Raw genomic sequence first — 21,654 nt, forward strand, 5'->3', positions numbered from 1 at the left:
ATGGAAACTGTTCAGACACGTGCGTGAGGGAGGCGCAATCTTTGTTCATAAATGTTCCATTTGAAAGAGAAATATTTAATAATGTTACTTATTATAAAAGCATCATTCCATTTCATTCTCCTCACAGATCACAGCTTTTGCTGACGTTCATTCCCTAACTATTCCTGAAGTCTTCGACGAAGACAGCGGAAACTACATGGTCAAGGCCACCAACCCAGCAGGGGAGGCAACTTGTACAGCCAAACTCAATGTCGCCCCCTTGCCGCAGGAAGAGGCCATGGAGAAGAAGACGGTCAGCAGACGTCAGCAGATGCCGCAGATGACGCAGACTCCACCTGAATTCAAACGTCTTTTCCAGGATGTGACAGCTAAGCCTGGAGATTCTGTGGTGTTTGAAGCTGAGATCACTGGATCTCCTAAACCAAAAGTAAGCCCTAAATACTAGAGAATAATTATTTTCTCGGAAATCCCAACTCTTAACTCACTCAATCCTAGAGATTTTTGCTGCTTTTCTCAATTGGAAACAAATTGTATTAAAAATGAGTATGTGCATAGATAGTTTTAGTCACCATTTCTATGTTCATCATTTTTCCTTTACTTCCAGGTATCTTGGCAATTCAACGGACAGCCTCTCGTATCCCAAGACTACGTCACCAGCATGGAAGGAAACGTTCACCGTCTGACAATCCCAGAAGTCTTCGACGAAGACGGCGGCCGTTTCACGCTCCATGCCGAAAATCCCAGCGGCAGAGCCGTTTGCTCCGCCCAGCTCAAAGTGGACTCTATGCCAACGCACGAACCCGCGACTCCTGCCTCCACAGCCCCCACTCAAGCACCTCTGCCTGTCGTGGAGGCCATGCCCAAGAGCGTGAAGCCTGTCCACGAGGCACCCATGACGCCAGCGAACGTCAAGAGAAGACACGCACACCCCCCTGCTGAATACAATGATGGTTATCCTTCCTGGTCTGAATCCGAAATGTAAGAAATATTGCGGCTATGTGGTTTAGTGGTATGACACTCGCTTTCGGATCGGAAGGTCCTGGGTTCGAGCCTCGCTCAGCAGCGCATAGTTGAGTCCTTGGAAAAGACTCTTTACTCACATTCTCTAACCGTAATCCGGTGTAAAACGAGTACCTGGCCGTTAACAGCGTTGTCTCTGTCCGACAAATTGTAATGTCGCCTAACAGGCGTCATGTCTCGTCCGTGTTAAATGTTGCTGTTGGCCAGGGACATTTATAAAGCGCTTTGAGCATGTTTAGTGGCTATTTCGCTATATAAAAGCTCATTTTAAAACATTAATTTGACACCTTGATTTATCCTGATGTTAAACAGCAAGAATGATGATGATGACAAATATTATAATATATTCTAGTATATGTCCGATTTTATCACGATGTTGCTAAATTGGCAAAGCTGGTTTTCAAGTTATGAATTGCGTGAAGAATAATGATGATATCTTTCTCATTCATACATAGACCTAAGTCTGTCTTGATCCCTGTGGCCAACCATCTAGCCACCTGTTCTTCTTTAACTCTTTATTAGATACGACTGGCTGGATATTTCAGCTGTCTGATCTCATTAACTTAAACTTTTTTTTTCTTTTTTTTTTGTTTGTTTGTTTGTTGTTGTTTTTTTGTTTTTTTGTATTGTTTTATTTTATTTTTTAGAGTGGTGAAGACATTATCAAAGGAGTTTCTTTTCTTTTCTTTTTTTTCATTTTTCCTGTTGTTAATTATCTTTTTTTTTAAATCGGACTTTCATATCAAGCTTTACTTTATTTCGGTAATTTATTAATGTATTTATTTATTTATTTCTGTATTTCTCAACCAGAACCCAAACTGTGACCAAAACAGAAAAACGCGTGAGTCGTACTGTCACCCAAGAAGAACGCTACATGTCCTCCGGGGGTGAAAGCCACACCCATTCGACCACCATCACCAGGGAGGTCCTTCCCAGGCAGATCAGCTCCAGCCTGGAGCATTATGCCACCACCTTGACGGCCGATATGGCGCCTCAGTTCCAGCCCGTGGACCTGCACATTGAGGTGCCCGTCCCCCCGCAGTTTGTGCAAACGCTGAAGAACATCCAAGCCCTGGAAGGAACTAGAGTTACGTTTGAAGGAGTTCTAACCGGTAGGTAGACAATGATAAGAGAGAGAAAGAGTGAGATATATAGAGAGAGAGAGAGAAAGAGAGAGAGAGAGAGAGACGGAGAGACAGTGTGTGTGTTTGTGTGAGAGAGATAGATATAGATAGAGAGAGAGGGTATGTGTGTGTGTATGTGTGTGTGTGTGTGTGTGAGAGAGAGAGAGAGAGAGAGAGAGAGAAATTTTAATGGATTGATGTTGTTTTTGTGCGCCTAGAGCTTTATTGTATAGAAGATTGGGCGCAATATAAATACATTTCATTATTATTATATTATTATTATTATTATTATTATTATTATTATTATTATTATTATTATTATTATTATTATTATTATTATTAATAATAATAATAATAATAATAATAATAAGTGGTCGTTACTTAATTTAATAATTGCGGCTATGTGTTAAGACACTCGCTTTCTGATCTGAAGGTCCTGGGTTCGAGACTCGCTCAGCGCATAGTTGAGTCCTTGGAGAAGGCTCTTTACTCACATTCTCTCACCGTACTCGGGTGTAAAATTATTACCTGGCAGTTAACAGCGTGGTCTCTGTCCCAAAAAAATGTAATATCGCCTAACAGGCGTCATGCCCCGTCCTAAATGTTAAATGTTACTGTTGGCCAGGGACCTCTTGTAAAGCGCTTTGAGTCCGTTCAGTGGATATTGCTCTATATAAAAGATCACTTTTAAAAATTGTTTAGATAGTATTCGCTTGGCTAAGAAGCTCACAACATTGTCATCCGGAAGTATAACGGACCAACACACGACACTATGTGTAATCATGAACGTTTATAGTCTGGTTAATACAGTTAACCCTGTCCTTACCAACTATAGGAAAACGATACAACCAACATTTTTCTTATTCAAATTTCTTTTGTACATCATAAAATTTAAAGAAAATGAACAGTTTAATGTAGAGCATGTTTTACTAAAGAAATTATATATCGCATAATTTTACTGCTATTGTGTTTGAGTGATAAAAAGATATTTTTATGTTGGTTGTGAAGCTTTAGGGAAAATCCTGAAAATGGCTGGTAAGGAGAGAGTTAAGTAAGAATTAATCATAAACGTAGATGGCAAAAAGCAATAACAAAGACCTGAGTGACGTCATGTTCATACTATCTATCCATCTCCTCCAGGCAAACCAGAGCCTGTTGTACGCTGGTACCGACAGGACAAGGAAATCACCGACAAACCAGACTTTGAGATTTCCTACCGCAACAACCGAGTCACCTTGTCCATTCCCGAGGCCTTCCCCGAGGACTCTGGGCAGTTCACGTGCTCAGCCGAGAACGAGGCCGGTATGGCTGCCACAACGGCCCAGCTGGTCGTCAGAGGTTAGTTAGCTGTTGCTATTTATAGATTATTTTGTGTTAATTTTCTGTATCTGTTTTGTTTTGTTTTGTTGTTTCTTTTGTTTTGTTGTTTGTTTTGTTTTGTTTTGTTTGTTGTGTTTTTATTTGTTTGGGGTATTTTTTTTGTTTTTTTTTTTTTTGTTTTTTTTTTTTTGGGGGGGGGGGATGCTGTTTGTTTGTTTTGTTTATAAATTGTATTTGCTTTTTGTTTTCTTAAATTTTAAAAATATGTTCTTACTTTTTATATTTATGTCCTTTATGTTGTGTGGATATTTTTTTTTAAACATTTGCTTTAGTTATCATTTGTTTTTATTTTTATTCTGTTTTATTTTGCTGGTTTGTTTGTTTGTTGTTTTGTTTTGTTTTGTTTGTTTTTTTTGTGGGTTTTATAAAAAAAAGGAGATGATAAATAGTGCACGGTGTTAAGATTCTTTTGTATAATTATCGTGCTATTATTTATACTATCCTATCACAGCCAACATGATTCCTCCCGGATTTACTGAAAAACTGAAGACGGTCCACGCCTACGAGAAAGAACCAATCCGATTGGTCGTCAGGGTGACAGGTGACCCGCCCCCACAAGTCTCGTGGTATAGAGAAGGCAGGCGATTGGTCAGCTCCCCAGACTTTCAAATCACACAAGAGGGCAGTGTGCATTCCCTCTACATCCCCGAAGCTTTCTACGAGGATTCTGGGAAATTCAGTGCCAGGGCTGAAAACCCGGCTGGAGAGGCCATCTGTTCAGCACAACTGTCTATTGAACGTGAGTTGCCTGGTTATTTCAGATACTATTTTCAAGTCAATGATCTGTTACTAAATTTAGATTTCTTTCTTGATTGCTATGACCTATAGTCCTATCCTCGATTATTAATCTACGCTTTTTAAAAAATCTGTTCTTTGCAAACAAATATTGTACATTACCGATAGATAGTATGTGCTTGGCTAAGAAGCTCATAACATTGCCATCCGGAAGTATAACGGACCAACACACAAAACTGTGTGTATCCATGAACGTTTATAGTCTAGTTAATACAGTTCAGTGAGCATTACTCATAAACGCGGATGGCAAAAAACAATAACAAAGACCTGAGTGACGTCATCTTTGAACTATCTATAGAAAGTTGATTGTTTCAGCTTTCTGATCTTAACGTTTTTTTGACATAGGTTGGGGAGGGAAAAATTAATTGATTTAGTTGTTTTGTTTTTGTTTTTTTGACGGGTTGGGGCGTACATATTCTGTTATCCCATTTTCCTACATGATATGATCAGTTGTGACAAGACATGCTTTTTCAACTAAACATGAGCATTAAGAATTGAAGAATAGTCTTTCATATATATTGAATTCGTTAATGACAAAAATTTGGTTTTGAATCAAGGTGATATGTAAGTATAATATTGTTTGTAATTTACTCTTTAGATGGTTATATTCTGATTATTTTTTTCTATGCCTATCTACCGACGTGTACATAAATACAGGTCTGACATCCAAACCAGTTTATGTGCCTGGTTTAACATTGTTGTAATGGACAATATTTTGCGTCATTTTTTAAACATTTCCATAACAACAATGAGCCCATAAGGAATTGGGTTATCAGACCTGCAAATAAGTGCTCGTCGCTATCTGCTAATTTCAAAATGTTTTGTTCAACATATCAAGCATCAGAATCAATACATTTTTGTTTCCCCATCTTCAGCCATTCCAGCAAAACCAGCACCCTTGGCTATCAGAGGTCCAGACCAGAGACCAATCTACGAACCGATCACCCCAACCAAATCTCCAGGAGTCAAATCACCTCGACCTCCCACAGAGAGGGAAGAACAGCCTAGTGCCAAAATACCAAAACTACAACGACCATCCCAATTTTCAGCTGCCCCAGCTCCTGTTCCTCCAGAGGAGAGATACCGCCAAGAGCTTGATATGCAGATAGAAGGTGAACTTCCTCCATTCGAGGCAAGGATCCAGGTGCAACACCCAGTCCAACAACAACACCAACCCATGCAGCAGGAACCTCCAATGCAACAACCACAACAACAGCAACCAGTGTCCGCTCCGCCCATGACGGAGAAGAAAACTAAACCCGTAGAGAAGCCATTCGTCTCAAGCAAGAAGAAGCCAAGTTTTGACAAGGTAGAAATTATGAAACCTTAACTCTCTCTTTTCCACTTGGTGGGGTTCCTGACCTCCCATAGTGGGCAGGGAGGTACATACTGTGTCTTCTATCCCCTTATAGCTGTTTTCCAACATGCTTTCTGTCTTTGTCTTGGAATGAGGTTACTTGGTTTTGTCCTGGCCCTTTCCGGAGTCCTGGCTGGGAGGGAAACAGTCGAATGCATAGTTATTGTTTTGGGAGATGATATTTTTTTCCTTGTAAATCATCTCTTTGTTATGTATTATTATATTTGTCATTTTTAATGTATAGTGTAAGCATTTGAATGTATTCCTCTTTGTTGGATTTTGTGCTTGTGTCCGGATGAGACTTATAGGTGATCTCAAAGTACATTGGTAGTATGCTCTTGGAATCTACATCTGATCCCTATTTGTTCCTAGTTCCCCTTTGTCTTACTTTTTCTTGGGTGCTTTAATTGTAATTCTAGAACTTTTTACTATCCCATTTTCTTCCTTTTTACTGGCGTTGATATAACCTAAATGTGTTGCAGGCGCCGTAGAACCCTTAAAAACAAACAAAAACAAACTCTCCTTTCCAGCCATTTGTGACCCTTTGCCTCAAAACAGTATTGAGTCGGATTGGTTAAGACGTTGAAAATTGAATATATAGTCAGAAATATCAGACTTGCGTTGAGTTTATACGCTTTATTGAGGAGAATGGCAACGATATTTTTGGGTGCTAATGCCAACAATTTATATTTTTGACCAGTTTAACATTTAATTCGGCCTTTAAGCATCTGCTTCGTTCCGTTTTGAGACGACGGGTCACATTTTCAGGATTTTCCCCAAAACTTCACACCCAACTAACACAAAATATATTTCTTATCACTCCGACATAACAGCAGTAAAATTCTAGCGATAAATAATTTCTTTAGCAAAACATGCTCTACAACACACTGTTCATTTTCTTTAAACTTTATGATGTACAAGAGAAGTTTGAATGAGAAAAATGTTGGTTGTATCGTAATGAATGTGACGATTTTCCTTTAGATGTCTAGTTGGTAAGGAGAGGGTTAAAAAGATTAATTGCTTCTTTAACATCAACAAAAAAATTCAATATGTTTTTTAAAAATACAATAACCAATCTCATATTTTATCCTTGTTAACTTATAGCTAGTATGCGCTTGGCTAAGAAGTTCATAACATTGCCATCCGGAAGGATAACGGACCAACACACAAAACTGTGTGTAATCATGATCGTTTATAGTCTGGTTAATACAATTTAGTGAGAACTACTCATAAACGCGGATGGCAAAAAACAATAACAAAGATCTGAGTGACGTCAACTTCGAACTATCTATAGCCTTTTGCAGTGTAACGGATTTTTAGGTTATAGCACCGCCTAGTGAGTAGTGCTCGAGGAAACAATGATATCAGTGGTTGAACTAGTGAATGGGTCACATACGTGACATATGTTCGGCTATGTGGTCTTGTCGTATGACACTCGCTTTCGGCTCGGAAGGTCCTGGGTTCGAGCATCGCTCGCTCGGCGCATAGTTGAGTCCTTGGAGAAGGCTTTTTACTCACATCCTATCACCGTACTCAGGTGTAAAATGAGTACCTGGCCGTTAATAGCATTGTCTTAACTTAACTTGAGCTTTTATATAGCGCAATATCCACTAAACGTGCTCAAAGCGCTTTACAATGGGTCCCTGGCCAACAGCAACACATAACATGTAGGACGAGACATGACGCTGGTCAGGCGATATTACAATTTTTTTGGGACAGAGACAACGCTGTTAACGGCCAGGTACTCATTTTACACCTGAGTACGTGAGAGATTGTGAGTAAAGAGCCTTCTCCAAGGACTCAACTATGCGCCGAGCGAGGCTCGAACCCAGGACCTTCCGATCTGAAAGCGAGTGTCATACCACTAGACCACATAGCTGTCCGAAAAAAAAAAATAACATCGCCTAACAGGCGTGATGTCCAGTACTAAATGTTAAATTTTGCTGTTGACCAGGGACCTATTGTAAAGCGCTTTCAGCATATTTAGTGGGTATTGCCCTATATAAAAGCTCAATGAAAAAATAAAAATATCACCATTATAAGATAGAACTTAATGTCTTACTGTAATAATCCTAAACATCATGAGTCATTATAATATGAACATTTACAATATATGTTCACAGCCTTTAGAAGACTTGAGAGTCACCGAGGGAGACCGCCTTGTGTTGGAAGTATTGATCAACTCTCAGCCCGAACCCATAGTCAAATGGTACAGGGAAACCATTGAGATCAGGAACTCACCAGACTACGAGCTTCGACAACACAGCAACCGGTACATGCTGATTATCGCTGAGGTCTTCCCCGAGGATACGGGCAGATATGAGGTGGTTGCTACCAACGCTGAAGGGTCCGTCCGATCCGTTTCCACCGTTATTGTGGAAAGTAAGTCTCATTACCTTTACTATCTTCTTCAATGAGCTAACTTCGTCGTGGAAAGTAAGTCCCATTACCTTAACTATCTTCTTAAATGAGCTAACGTCATTGTGGAGGGTAAGTCTCATTACCTTTGCTATCTTCTTCAATGAGCTAACTTCGTCGTGGAAAGTAAGTCCCATTACCTTTGCTATCTTCTTAAATGAGCTAACGTCATTTTAGAAAGTAAGTCCCATTACCTTTGCTATCTTCTTAAATGAGCTAACGTAGAAAGTAAGTCTCATTACCTTTACTATCTTCTTCAATGAGCTAACGTCATTGTGGAGGGTAAGTCTCATTACCTTTGCTATCTTCTTCAATGAGCTAACGTCATTATTGAAAGTAAGTCTCATTACCTTTACTATCTTCTTAAATGAGCTAACGTCATTGTGGAAAGTAAGTCCCATTACCTTTACTATCTTCTTAACTGAGCTAACGTCATTGTTAAAGTAAGTCCCATTAACTTTGCTATCTTCTTCAATGAGCTAACGTCATTATTGAAAGTAAGTCTCATTACCTTTACTATCTTCTTAAATGAGCTAACGTCATTGTGGAAAGTAAGTCCCATTACCTTTACTATCTTCTTAACTGAGCTAACGTCATTGTTAAAGTAAGTCCCATTAACTTTGCTATCTTCTTCAATGAGCTAACGTCATTATGGAAAGTATGTCTCATTACCTTTACTATCTTCTTAACCCTCTCCTTACCAGCCATTTTCAGGATTTTCCCCAGAACTTCACACCCAACTAACACAAATATATATATATATATATATATATATATATATATATATATATATATATATATATATATATATATATATATATTAATCACTGAAACACAATAGATAGCAGTAAAGTTCTTGCGATACATATTTTGTTTAGCCAAACATGCTGTACACTATTCATTTTTTTTTTTTATGATGTACAAACGAAATTTGAATAAGAAAAATGTTGGTTGTATCGTAACGAATATGACGATTTTCCTACGGTTGGTAAGGAGAGGGTTCAATGAGCTATATAATCTTGATAAATGTGAGGGAATAGTTAGTTATATTTAGGACAAAACGTAGAAACTAGAAGTAGTTATTACCAAAAACACAGCAATATTAATCCCTTCTGAGGAGCCAATGGCACACCGCAATTTTTAGCATTTTTAAGTAGTCCTTCAGAGCCATTTGGCCCATGGAGCCGGAGTTTATCCCGGTTTCTGTAATGTGAAAAGGAAAAAATAGCAATTGCTTGACACCCTTTGGATGGGACGCTAGTCTAGTATTTTCTGCCAGATCTGACAGATTCAGCTACCCAATCACTGCTGGGTGAACCAGGGGTGGGGTGGGGGGGGGAGGTGTCAGAAAAAAAAAAATCTCACTGCACCCGGGATCGATCTTGGTCCCTTTTGCATATGAAACAAGTGCTCTACTGACTGAGCTATTGAGCCCCCCCCCCCCCCCCTCTTTAATATTATTACTACTCAAATTTTTAAGTGCTCTACTGACTGAGCTATTGAGCCCCCCCCCCCCTCTTTAATATTATTACTACTCAAATTAATGTTATTGTTGTTGTTGTTTCTGTTGTTGTTGTTAAGATTTCACTCTCATACAGAGGTATAAATATAGATAGTATGCGCTTGGCGAAGAAGCTCACAACATTGCCATCCAGACGTATAACGGACCAACACACACAAAACTGTGTGTATCCTTTAACGTATATAGTCTGGTTGATACTAACGAAAGAGTGAAAATGGAGAGGCTTTGTATGGGAACAAAACAGACAATTGACGTTTCGGGTACAAACCCTTCGTCAGCACAACAGTACACAAATAAACGAGGAAAACAAGTAAAATATATATATATTTTATTTGTGTTCCTCGTTTATTTGTGTACGGTTGTGCTGATGAAGGGTTTGTACCTGAAACGTCCATTGTCTGTTTTGTTCCATTTTATTTGTTTTACGATCACCGGCTTCTATGCAGCCCTTACCATTTTCTAATAGTCTGGTTAATAAAGTTTAGTGAGAATTACTCATAAACGCGGATGGCAAAAAAAAAAACAAAAAAAAAAACAATAACAAAGGCCTGATGACGTCATCTTCGTTCTATCTATATTTCCACAGGTTCAGCCCCACCCCTGCCCAGACAACCACCACCACCCATGCCTTCACAACCCAGCAGACCCTTACCACGCGACGAGGTGGCCATGCTGGTCGATGAGCCAATGGTCATGCCCAAGAAAGCCGAGAAGCCACAGAGCAGAGCTCCACCCCCACCCTTGGCTGCCAAGCCAGTGAAGAGACCGCCCCCTGCCTTGGTCACAGAGAAGAAAAAGCCTTACTTCTCAAAGGTAATGTTGAAAATCTTGACTAATCAACCTTTACTTCCCAAAGGTAATGTTTAAAATCTTGACTAATCAACCTTTACTTCCCAAAGGTAATGTTTAAAATCTTGACTAATCAACCTTTTCTTCCCAAAGGTAATGTTTAAGATTTCAACTTATAATCAACATTTACCTCTCAAAGGTAATATTTTTAATCTCGAGTAACCAATCATTACTTCTCAAAGGTAATGTTTAAAATCTCGACTAACCAATCTTTACTTCCCAAAGGTAATGTTTAAAATCTCGACTTATAATCAACATTTACTTCCCAAAAGTAATGTTTAGAATCTCGACTTATACTCAACATTTACTTTTCAAAGGTAATGTTTAAAATCTCGACTTATAATCAACATTTACTTCTCAAATAACCAATCTTTTCTTCCCAAAGGTAATGTTTAAAATTGGCAAAATATGAATAACTTGACAATTAGTCTCGTGTCATCAAATAATAGTAGATGATTTTTTACTATCCGTTTAATGCTACGAAAATCGAGATTAATGGATCCTTAACGAATGTAACGATTTTCCTATGGTTGGTAAGGTGAGGGTTAACTCCAGTCTCCAAATGTCTTATGTCTCTCAAAGACTTCTTTAACAAATATGTCTCTTGAAGACCTGAGATGCACATTCCTCCCACCAAATCCAAGCATCAGTAACACACTTTATAATCACCTGGAACAACTACAAAAGACGTCTAACTTCTACGTCATGGCACAAGACCGAAGGGCTAGAGCTCAGGTGGTCGCTGGTTCGGATAAGTAAGTAAGTAAGTAACAAATATGTCTCTCTTCCAGATGATAAAACGCTTTACATCTTTCTATTTCTTTGACCTTCAGCCTTTGACCAACATTGAAGCCAACCAAGGTGACGGAATAGTTTTTGAGGTCAAGGTCGAGGGTGTCCCCGAACCGATCGTCAAGTGGTACAGAGAGGACGTTGAAATTTCGTCTTCACCAGACTTCGAACTTTCCAGATCTGACAATGTCTACAGACTGACCATTAGTGAGACTTTCCCTGAGGATGCTGGGAAGTTTTCGTGTGTGGCCAACAATGCGATTGGCTCTGAAACAACTGAAGCTTACCTTTATGTCCAGCGTAAGATGATGATGTCCTTTCTTTTTCTTTTCTTTTTACTTTCTTTTTTTTTTCTTTATTTTTGTACTTTATAGTGTCATGTGTGTTTATGTTTGTGTGTGTGTGTGTGTGTGTGTGTGTGTGTGTGTCCAGATGGATGGATGAATGGGTTAGTGAGTGTGTGTGTGTGTGTGTGTGTGTGCGTGTGCGTGTATTTTTTCTTACCTAAATTATTTTTTGAAAGTGTCTTTTTTTTTATTTGACATTTATTATATTTGTAAAAAGAGCAACATCTCTTTTTGTCGACCACATCTTATGAAAAAGAATTTGTTGTAGACTAAAATTAACTAATATCGTGGAATAAACATAATATAACTACGGAACAATTGGATTCAATAGTGTGATGTCACCTCGCCCAGCAATGACGGCCATCGTGGTTCTATACAAAGAACATCGGTACTTTTTATTCTTCATGATGGCTAGAACTTTTCATATGTTTTGTGATCAGAATGTGTAAAAGTCAAAACATGATCAGATTTATAATGGGGGTTTTCCCTCTGGATACGCTTTTATACTCGTTTGGAGAAACATTTCATAAGGGCGTCCGCCATTGTTCGAATAGTTTAGAGCCAGTTACTAAGTTACCATGCGTCATTAAGAGGGAAGTGACATTACGACTGTTGAAGCGTATTGAGCTAAATTTCAATCTGCTGATTTTGAAAAGAAATAATAACTGACTTTGATATTCACACTTTTTTTGGTCTCACCCTTCCAGCATCCCCAGATTCTCCAGTTCTGTCTCCATCCATTGCCGAGGAGAAGTTCAAGGAGGAGCTGGAGATGCAGATTGAAGGACAACCAGACTTGCCTCCCTTTGAAAAGAGAATTGCTCTCTTCGGAGCCCCGCCTGTTCCCATGCCGCCTGATGTGGCACCACGCAGGCCTTTTGTCATGGATAAAGTCAAACCATCCTTTTCTAAGGTAAATTCTTATTAGATTTATTTTTAAAACAGTAGGTACATGCCGACTGTTTGTTAGAGAAACACTAGAGGCTCAACCCCGATAGTTGCAAAGCGAACAACTATCATCATGTGACCCTTTAAAAAGTAGTCCTTCAGAGCCATTCAGCCCATGGAGCCGGAGTTTATCCCGGTTTCTATAGCGTGAAACGAACAATAGCAATTGTTTGATATCTTTTGGATAGGATGCTAGTCTGTCGCAAAGTACTTTCCGCCAAATATAGCAGACTCAGCTACCAAATTCACCACTGGGTGGACAGGGGGTCAGAAGAAAAAAAATCTCGACTGCACCCGTGATCGATCTTCGCCCCTTTGCATGTGAAGCAAGTGCTCTACCAACTGAGCTATCGGGACCCCTATTTGAACCTTTACATAACATAAATGATCAGAATAAATTGATCCCATTTCCTTCGAAATGAAAAAATTATTAGCATGCCAACATGACTTCATCTCTGAATTTGTTGTCTCCATCATAGTATGAAAAAGTATTCTTTATTCCTTTTTCAATATTATGCAAAGCATGTATTTCTTGCTTTTCTGTTTGAGTAAGGAAAAAACAATTTTTGTGTTGGGTGGGTGTGAAGTTTTGGGAAAATTCTGAAAATGGCTGGTAAGGAAAGGGTGAATCTTTCGAAAATCAATGACATTCATGAGTTATCTGTTATCCTCAATCATTCAGTCGACAGGTCGTACCAACAACCTATGTGACCCACCGTCGCAAAATGGTATTATGTCGGGATGAACAAGATGCTGAAAGGTCAATTTTAAGCTTAACTGGTCAAGATAACGAAATTTTGGTTTTCGTCACTTTAAAATTCTATATTTTTTCTTCAATAATCCATACATGGACTCAACCCAAGTCTGATGTTTTTGGTCATAGATTCTATTCTCAACACTTTGATCATCCTGACTGAATACCGTTTTGAGGCAGCAGGTCACATTTTATTCAAATCCATTGAAATAATTTAACAATAATTTTAGTTTTCTTAGGATAATATTAATTCAAAGTGAAGCTCAATAATGAGTCTAAGTAGTGAACACTCTCTTGTCCTGACATCAGTAAGTAAAAGAGACTCTCATGGATAAAACATTTGTCTTAAGAATTTTAATATTCACAGTGTTTTATTTATATAGACCTTGATGTATTTCCTTAGCCTTTCTTTATTTAAATGGGGCAGATAAAAAACTGATAATTGTGACCCTTCGCCTCAAAACGGTATTAAGTCGGGTTCGTTAAGATGTTGAAAATTGAATTTATAGCCAGAAAAATCAGACTTTGTGTTGAGTTTGTATGTTTTATTGAGGAGAATGGATACCACATTTTAGGGTGCTAATGCCAACAATTTATATTTTTTGACCAGGTTTACATTAAATTCGGCTTTGAAGCACCTGGTTCGTTCCGACATAATGCCGTTTTGGGACAATGAGTCACATTTTTGTATTCTTAATAATAAAATTTATTCTACTAACACAGACGCAATCATTTGTTTCCATGTTGTCCTCATGTTCAGCCATTACACGACACTTTTGCCAAGCAAAGTGAGCCGGTGACCTTTGAGGTTATAGTTGAAGGTCACCCAGAGCCCATCATCAAGTGGTACAGAGAGGAAGTGGAAATCTTCAGCTCCCCTGATTACGAATTGTCTCGCAGCAACAAGACATACAGACTGACTATTCTTGAAGTCTTCCCAGAAGATGCTGGAATGTTCAAGGTCATTGCCACCAATGCAGAAGGCTCAACCTCCTGTGAGGCCAGGCTTTTTGTTGAAGGTGAGTTGTGAAATATGCAAGACTCACATACGAGCATTAGTCCACGCATTGTATTGCAAACTGGATTAAAACATGGCAATTTTTTTTTTTCTGATGGTCAAAGAAGATCTTTTATCTCAATCCAAAATGAACTCCAACAAGTACCATGGTCAATATGTCACACAACAACTGCCTATCTTCAACTATTTTCTTTAAAAAATATTTATACAGAATACAAATCAATACACATACAAAGTTGTTATCTAAAAATTAAAATAACTTCAGATTGTTATTCTTTTTTTTTTTCGAATTCTTTGATTGAAAATGACTTTTGGAGAATATAAAGGGTTTTTGCTTGTTTGGGGGTTGTTTTGTTTTATCATATTAATTATTATTATATTATTATTATTATTATTTATTATTATTATTATTATTATTATTATTTATTATTATATTATTATTATTATTATTATTATTATTATTATTATTATTATTATATTATTATATTATTATTATTATTATTATTATTATTATTATTATTATTATTATTATTATTATTTATTATTATTATTATTATTATTATTATTATTATTATTATTATTATTTATTATTATTATTATTATTATTATTATTATTTAATTATTATTATATTATTATTATTATTATTATTATTATTATTATTTATTATTATTATTATTATTATTATTTTATTATTATTATTATTATTATTATTATTATTATTATATTATTATTATTATTATTATATTATTATTATTATTATTATTATATTATTATTATTTATTATTTATTATTATTTTATTATTTATTTTTTTTATTTATTTTATTATTTTTTGCAATTTTTATGTTTTTTGTTGCTGATTGTGCTTCTTTTGTTTATGTGTTTTGCGTATAATTTATATTCAATAAAATTTCTTTTAATTTATTCTCCCAGCTGGTCCACCGACACCTGAAGTAACAATGGCACCACCGCCACTGCCAACATCAGCACCACCACCACCAGCAGCACCACCAAAGCCAACACCATCTCCCATTCAACCAGAGACGATCGTTCCAGACTTTGCCAAAGCCCGACAGGCAGCAGCACCATCATCAAGATCTCCTGCACCTCCTCCTCCAGCGCCACCCCCCGTGGCCAGCATTCCTCCGTCGTTCGTCCAGCCTCTGTCAGATGTACAGATGAGGGAGGGGACCAACATCCAGATGGAATGCAAGGTCCTGGGCAAGCCATTCCCGCAGGTCATCTTCACCAAGGGTGGACAGCCTATACTTGATGGACAGAGGTGAGAATTGTTCTTGTGTTACTACAACGATATATATATATATTTATATATATATATATATATATATATATATATATATATATATATATGTCCTCAAAACGGTAATATTGTCTTTGATTTCAGTTAGATAAACAGACAGACTGACAGGTTGACAGATAGATATATAGATTGGCAGAGAAGAGAGAGTGAGGTGGAGTGGTAGGGGGGGTGGAGAAAGGGAGAGAGTGAGGAAAAGAAGAGAGAGAGAGAGAGAGAGAGAGAGAGATGGAGAGAGAGAGAATATTAATGTGTCTCTGGATTTTATTGTCGAAAATGCTATTGTTTGCACCTCCACGCCTCTCTCCAGCTTTTCTAGATAAGAATGAAATTAAATTGTGACCCTTCGCCTCAAAACGGTATTAAGTCGGGTTGGTTAAGATGTTAAAAATTGAATTTATAGCCAGAAATATTAGACTTGCTTTGAGTTTGTATGTTTTATTGAGGAGAATGGATACCATATTTTAGGGTGCTAATGCCAACAATTTATATTTTTGATCAGTTTAACATTAAATCCAGCTTTTAAGCATCTGGTTCGTTCCGACATAATACCGTTTTGAGACGATAGGTCACAATTTAGTTTACCCCTGCTTTTGAAAACGAGCAAAGCTATTATATTCTTCCATTATTTTCACCTTCCATCTCCAGACACCGAATCATTGTAAACGACTTGACTGGAAAATGCAAGCTGGTTATCTCCCATGCCCAGCCAGAGGATGCCGGTACTTACACTTGCACTGCCATGAACCCAGCAGGGGAGGCGGCAACCACTTGTAGAGTTCACTATCAAGGTTTGTACTTGTTACGTCCATCATTTGACACCACTTGTGGAGTTCACTATCAAGGTTTGTACTTGTTACATCCATCATTTGACAAAGATTCACTCACTCACTCTATCCCATGACCGGTTGGTCGTCGGGGGGACTCTCGGGATGCAGACTTCACGATTCGACGCCACTCATCACGTTCTTGGGCCTTCCTCATTAGATTGTTCCACGTCAATCCTGTCCAATCTTTCATGTTATCCTGCCACACTCCTCTGTCTTCCTCTTTTTCGGCAGCCTGCAATATTGTCTTACATAAGCGTTTTTCACCTCTCATGGCAATTTAAACAAAAGGCTCTTAATTTTTTCACCAATAAATGTTGGGTCTTTTATAAATATAAATATGCATGTTTAATTATCATCTATTTTTAGCTCCACCACGCAAACCAGAACCCCCAGCGCCAGCTCGCAAACCAGAGCCGGCCAAAGACAGAGAACTGTCTGCTGTGGAAAGACTCCTTCAAGAGCAACAAGGAGGAAAGCCCGAATCTGAATCCTTCTTTGTTCCAAGAATGGAGAGACAATTGTCAAAGAGCGTGGATAGAAGGATGAGTGAAGACTCTGTAAGTTCAAAATCGAATTTCTTTATTAAATTGTCTTTCAAATGCACTTGAAGATCGCATGAAATACGACACGAATGCTGATGGATTAAACGACCTCAACGCTGCTTAAATGGTTAACTCTCTCCTTACCAGCCATTTTCAGGATTATCCCAAAAACTTCACACCCAACTAACACAAAAATCTGTTTTTTATCACTCAGACACAATAGCAGTACAGTTCTTTCTATGCCCAATTTCTTTAGCAAAATATGCTCTACAACACACTGTTCATTTTCTTTAAGTTTTACGATGTACAAATGAAATTTGAATAAGAAAAATGTTGGTTGTATCGTAACGAATGTGACGATTTTCCTATAGTTGGTAAGGAGAGGGTTAAAGACTTGACTTACTTGACTAATTAATGCCTCTTGGCTCCTAGCTAAGCATATGGCCTCAAAACAGCAATCTTCCATCTTCTATCCTTGGCACAGACCTTTGCCTCACTCCAGGTAAGGTTGGAGACACACAAATCTTGGTGAAGGCTTCTCCTCCAAGTCTGTTTTGGAAGACCCCGTTTCCTCTTGCCTGCTTCGTTATATTACAGGGCTCTTTCCGCAGGGTACGGCCAACCAATTGCCACTTTCTGCGTCTGACCTGAACATCCATTTGCTCTTCCAAATGATAAAAGACCGTGGGTTTTAAAAGAACCATTGTCTATAATCATGATATCATGTGATGCATCATTTATCTGCCCCATCTTGTTAAAAATATTGATTTAAAAAAAATTCAGCTTTTATATAGCGCAATATCCACTAAACGTGCTCAAAGCGCTTCAAGGGTCCCTGGCCAACAGCAACATTTAATACGTAGGACGGGACATGACGCCTGTTAGGCATTATTATAATTTTTTTTAACGGCCAGGTACTCATTTTACACCTGAGTACAGTGATAGAATGTGAGTAAAGAGCCTTCTCCAATGACTCAACTATGCGGCGAGCGCGAGGCTCGAACCCAGGACCTTCCTATCAGAAAGCTAATGTCATACCACTAGACCACATTGACGCACATCAGAAGCTCATTCTTTTTAAAACCCAATAGTTTTAGAATGTTTAGATGAATACAGTATTAAAATCCCGAGTCTGTTTTGTTTGAATCTGCAGACTGCTGGGCAAGACTTTGTCGTGTCCAACTTTGAGAATCGTCTCCTACAAGAAATCGAATACCGCGAAGGCAAAGTCCGTCTGCAGAGTGAGACCGAGACAGAATATGACACAGACCAACCGGAAGAGAGAGTCTCGGAATCCCAAATCCAACCACCCCAATTTGTACAACCTCTCAAGGACTTCCGCCTGATGGAAGGATCAGACGTGACCTTTGTTTGCAAGGTCATTGGACGACCTAGACCCAAGGTCAGTAGAAAAAAGATAGGAATATCATTTATACATATGGTGTAAGATATTGATATTTTATAATTTTATCAGTGTCAGACAAAGCAAAAAATTAAAATACACGTGAAAAAAGCATCCCAAAGAATTAGTCTTCTTCGGCCTCTAGGAAGACTGATAATGTGTGACCCATCGTCTCAAAACGGTATTATGTCGGAACGAACCAGGTGCTTAAAAGTTGAAGTTAATGTTAAACTGGTCAAAAATATAAATTGTTGTCATTAGCATCCTAAAATATCATATCCATTATCCTCATTAAAACATACAAACTCAACGCAAGTCTGATATTTCTGGCTATAAATTCAATTTTCAATATCTGAACCAACCCGACTTAATACATACCGTTTTGAGGCGAAGGGTCACATTTAAGCAAGCCAACCCGGGGTATTCTAAGAATCAAGTATTGAGGGAAAAGAGGTATCTACTAGAATAGGCCAAATTTGTCTTTATGTCACACATTTATGGTAATGTTCCACTAATTGAAATGCTTTGTGTTGAGAATATTGGCTATTAAGCTTAACTGCTGGCCAGGTAACTTCGCGATGGTTGTGTGTGTTGGACCCACGATCTCCAGAAGTCGGTGAGAGAGAGCTCTAGAAATGAATGACTTGAGTTTGATACCAATATTTTTGTGTTCGTGGATAGCTCATACGGTAGAGTCACGCTCTTACCGGCCAGGCGGAGTTGTCGTACCAATAAGGTCGCAGGTTCAAACCCCATCACCGCCGTGAAAAAAGTTTTTATTCTCTATTGTCTTCTGGCACTATTCTACTCACTCCATCTCTTGTTGTCACTAACTGAAATGCTCTAAGCCTTGATATATATCTTATGACGATTCATCTTAACAATGCCACCACTACCACATTATCTCATTCGTCTGTAGCGTTTCATCCATCCTGTTTTGTTGATAAATAAAGGGGAAACCCGAAACGTCCATTTTTGTCTGTTTTCGTATATTATTAAATTGAAGCGTACATTCAATTTTACACTGTTATTTCTCCGATTGCCATTGGAATCAACTGGTCCAAGCCGTCATCTGATGGACTCTCTCATGATAGACCTTTGAGTTACCACATGGAGATGGTGACATGTTGTTGACTGTTGACAATACGATTCAATAGTCTGACGTCACGCCGCCCGGCAACGGGGGGCCATGTTGGTTCTAAACAAAGAAAATCATTCCTTTTTATTTTTCATGCTGGCTAGAACTTTTCATATGCCTTGTGATCAGAATGTGTAAAAGTCAAAACATGATCAAATGTATGGTTTTTTTTTCTCCTCTGGATACCCTTTATGCTCGCCGGAGAAATATTCATACGGGCGTCCGCCATTGTTCCGATAGTTTAGAGCCAGTGTTGCTAAGTTACCATGCGTCATTAGGAAGGAAGTGACATTACGACTATTGAATCCTATTGATTTACAAAGATCTGATGAAATCCCGCTTGGTTGCAATGATTTACAATTACTTTACAAATGTTGCTTTACATTTGTTGATGAATTGTTGACTCCCGATAAAAAATGAAAATATAATTTATCATAGTGAAACGATGGAAATTCCAATATTCACACCAAAAAAAAAACAGTTATCAATTTGAAATGATTGATTCACAATATTATTATGTAAATCTCAAATGAAATGCGTTCGTCTTTATTATTTCTCCTCCAGATTGCCTGGTACAAAGATGGCAACCGAATCAAGCGCTCCAATCGTTACGACATCAAGTACAGCCAAGATGGCTACTGTACACTCCGTATCAAATCCGGACTGCCCTCGGACACCGGTCACTACACCGTCCTAGCGGTCAACTCCGTGGGCAAGACAACCTGCTCTGGTCAGCTGTTTGTGGACAGTGTGGGTAACATTGACCAGTCGTCGTTTGTGTCACCTCAGACTCTACAAATGATTCTCAGAAGGTATGGAATTCAGATTTGTTTTGTTTTTTTTTTTTGTTTTTTTTTTAACATTTGTGACCCCTCGCCTCAAAACGGTATTAAGTCGGGAAAACTAAGTTGCGGAAAATTGAATCTGTGGCCAGAAATATCAGACTTCCGTTGAGTTTATTTGTTTTATTGAGGAGAATGAATATCATATTTTAGAGTGTTGAATACCAGTCATTCATCATTTTGACCAGTTTTGTTTTAATTTGACTTTTTAGCATCAGGTTCATCCCGACATAATACCGTTTTGAGGCGTTGGGTCACATTTTAGATCTCCTATATTTAACATTATCTTCCAGCTTTTATTTATTTATTTATTTATTTATTTATAAGTACTCGTAGCAATTAGAATAAGCATTTTTGATTTTGTTGTAAAATTAAATTAATATGTTGCTTTTATATCGTTTTGCTTTTAGCATGATTGTCCGAATGAGAATTCATAATGTTGTTTTTATTTGTATTTTAAACTTTTTTTTTTCATTTTAGTCATTTATGTTCAATTGTTACAGATCTACTCATTTTCTTTCAATTTTCGCAAAAGTTTTGGGATTTATTTTCTTTAATCTTGTTCTTGCTTTTTTTCTTTTCCTATATGTGACCCATCGTCTGAAAACGGTATTATGTCGGAACAAACCAGATGCCTAAAAGACAAATTAAATGTTAAAACTGGTCAAAAATATAAATTGTTGGCATTAGCACCCTAAAATATGGTATCCATTCTCCTCAATAAAACATGCAAACTAAACGCAAGTCTGGTATTTCTGGCTATAGATTCAATTCTCAACATCTTAACCAACCCGACTTAATACTGTTTTGAGGCGAAGGGTCACAAATGAGAATTCTTAATTTTGTTTTTATTTATATTTTAAACTTTTTTTCTCCATTTTAGTCATTTATGTTCAGTCGTTATGCCCATTATCTTTTCATTTTCGCAAAAGCTCTATTTTTTTATTCTCTTGCTCTTGCTTTCTCTTTTCCAAACACAAAACGCTTATCTTACATTTATTTGTCTGTATATTAGTTTATGTTGATTATTCCTGTCATTATTCTTGGACTGGATTGTTTATTTTGTTAACTTGTTATGCAAAAAATAGTAGCTTTTTTCATTTTCATTGATATTTTTGCTTCAGGACCCCCGATGTGTCTAGCCTATCTAGTGCTAGAACCTCTCATGATAGATCCATGTCTAAGTAGGAATTCTCTCTAAACAACACACCTTCCCCCCTCCCTCTGTCCCTTCAACCCCCTATCCCTTCGACCCCCCT

General features: G+C 37.9%; 1 protein-coding gene across 1 annotated transcript in view; it reads left to right on the forward strand.

Moving 5' to 3' along the window:
• LOC144958989 (uncharacterized) overlaps positions 1-21,654 on the forward strand; it is a 589,046-nt gene that overhangs the window by 106,188 nt on the left and 461,204 nt on the right. The window contains exons 35-50 of the mRNA XM_078891292.1: positions 128-427; positions 605-978; positions 1,831-2,132; positions 3,285-3,482; positions 3,976-4,263; positions 5,195-5,628; positions 7,800-8,058; positions 10,203-10,429; positions 11,299-11,557; positions 12,312-12,517; positions 14,067-14,325; positions 15,257-15,605; positions 16,290-16,432; positions 16,838-17,028; positions 18,167-18,415; positions 20,118-20,365. Of these exons, the coding sequence (XP_078747418.1) occupies positions 128-427; positions 605-978; positions 1,831-2,132; positions 3,285-3,482; positions 3,976-4,263; positions 5,195-5,628; positions 7,800-8,058; positions 10,203-10,429; positions 11,299-11,557; positions 12,312-12,517; positions 14,067-14,325; positions 15,257-15,605; positions 16,290-16,432; positions 16,838-17,028; positions 18,167-18,415; positions 20,118-20,365 (4,286 nt within the window). The remainder of the gene's footprint in view (positions 1-127; positions 428-604; positions 979-1,830; positions 2,133-3,284; positions 3,483-3,975; positions 4,264-5,194; positions 5,629-7,799; positions 8,059-10,202; positions 10,430-11,298; positions 11,558-12,311; positions 12,518-14,066; positions 14,326-15,256; positions 15,606-16,289; positions 16,433-16,837; positions 17,029-18,166; positions 18,416-20,117; positions 20,366-21,654) is intronic.

Source organism: Berghia stephanieae, chromosome 13, assembly GCF_034508935.2.
Source record: "Berghia stephanieae isolate SIO BIC M18660-M18661 chromosome 13, UCSD_Bste_1.3, whole genome shotgun sequence".
Classification (NCBI taxonomy): Eukaryota; Metazoa; Mollusca; class Gastropoda; order Nudibranchia; family Aeolidiidae; genus Berghia; species Berghia stephanieae.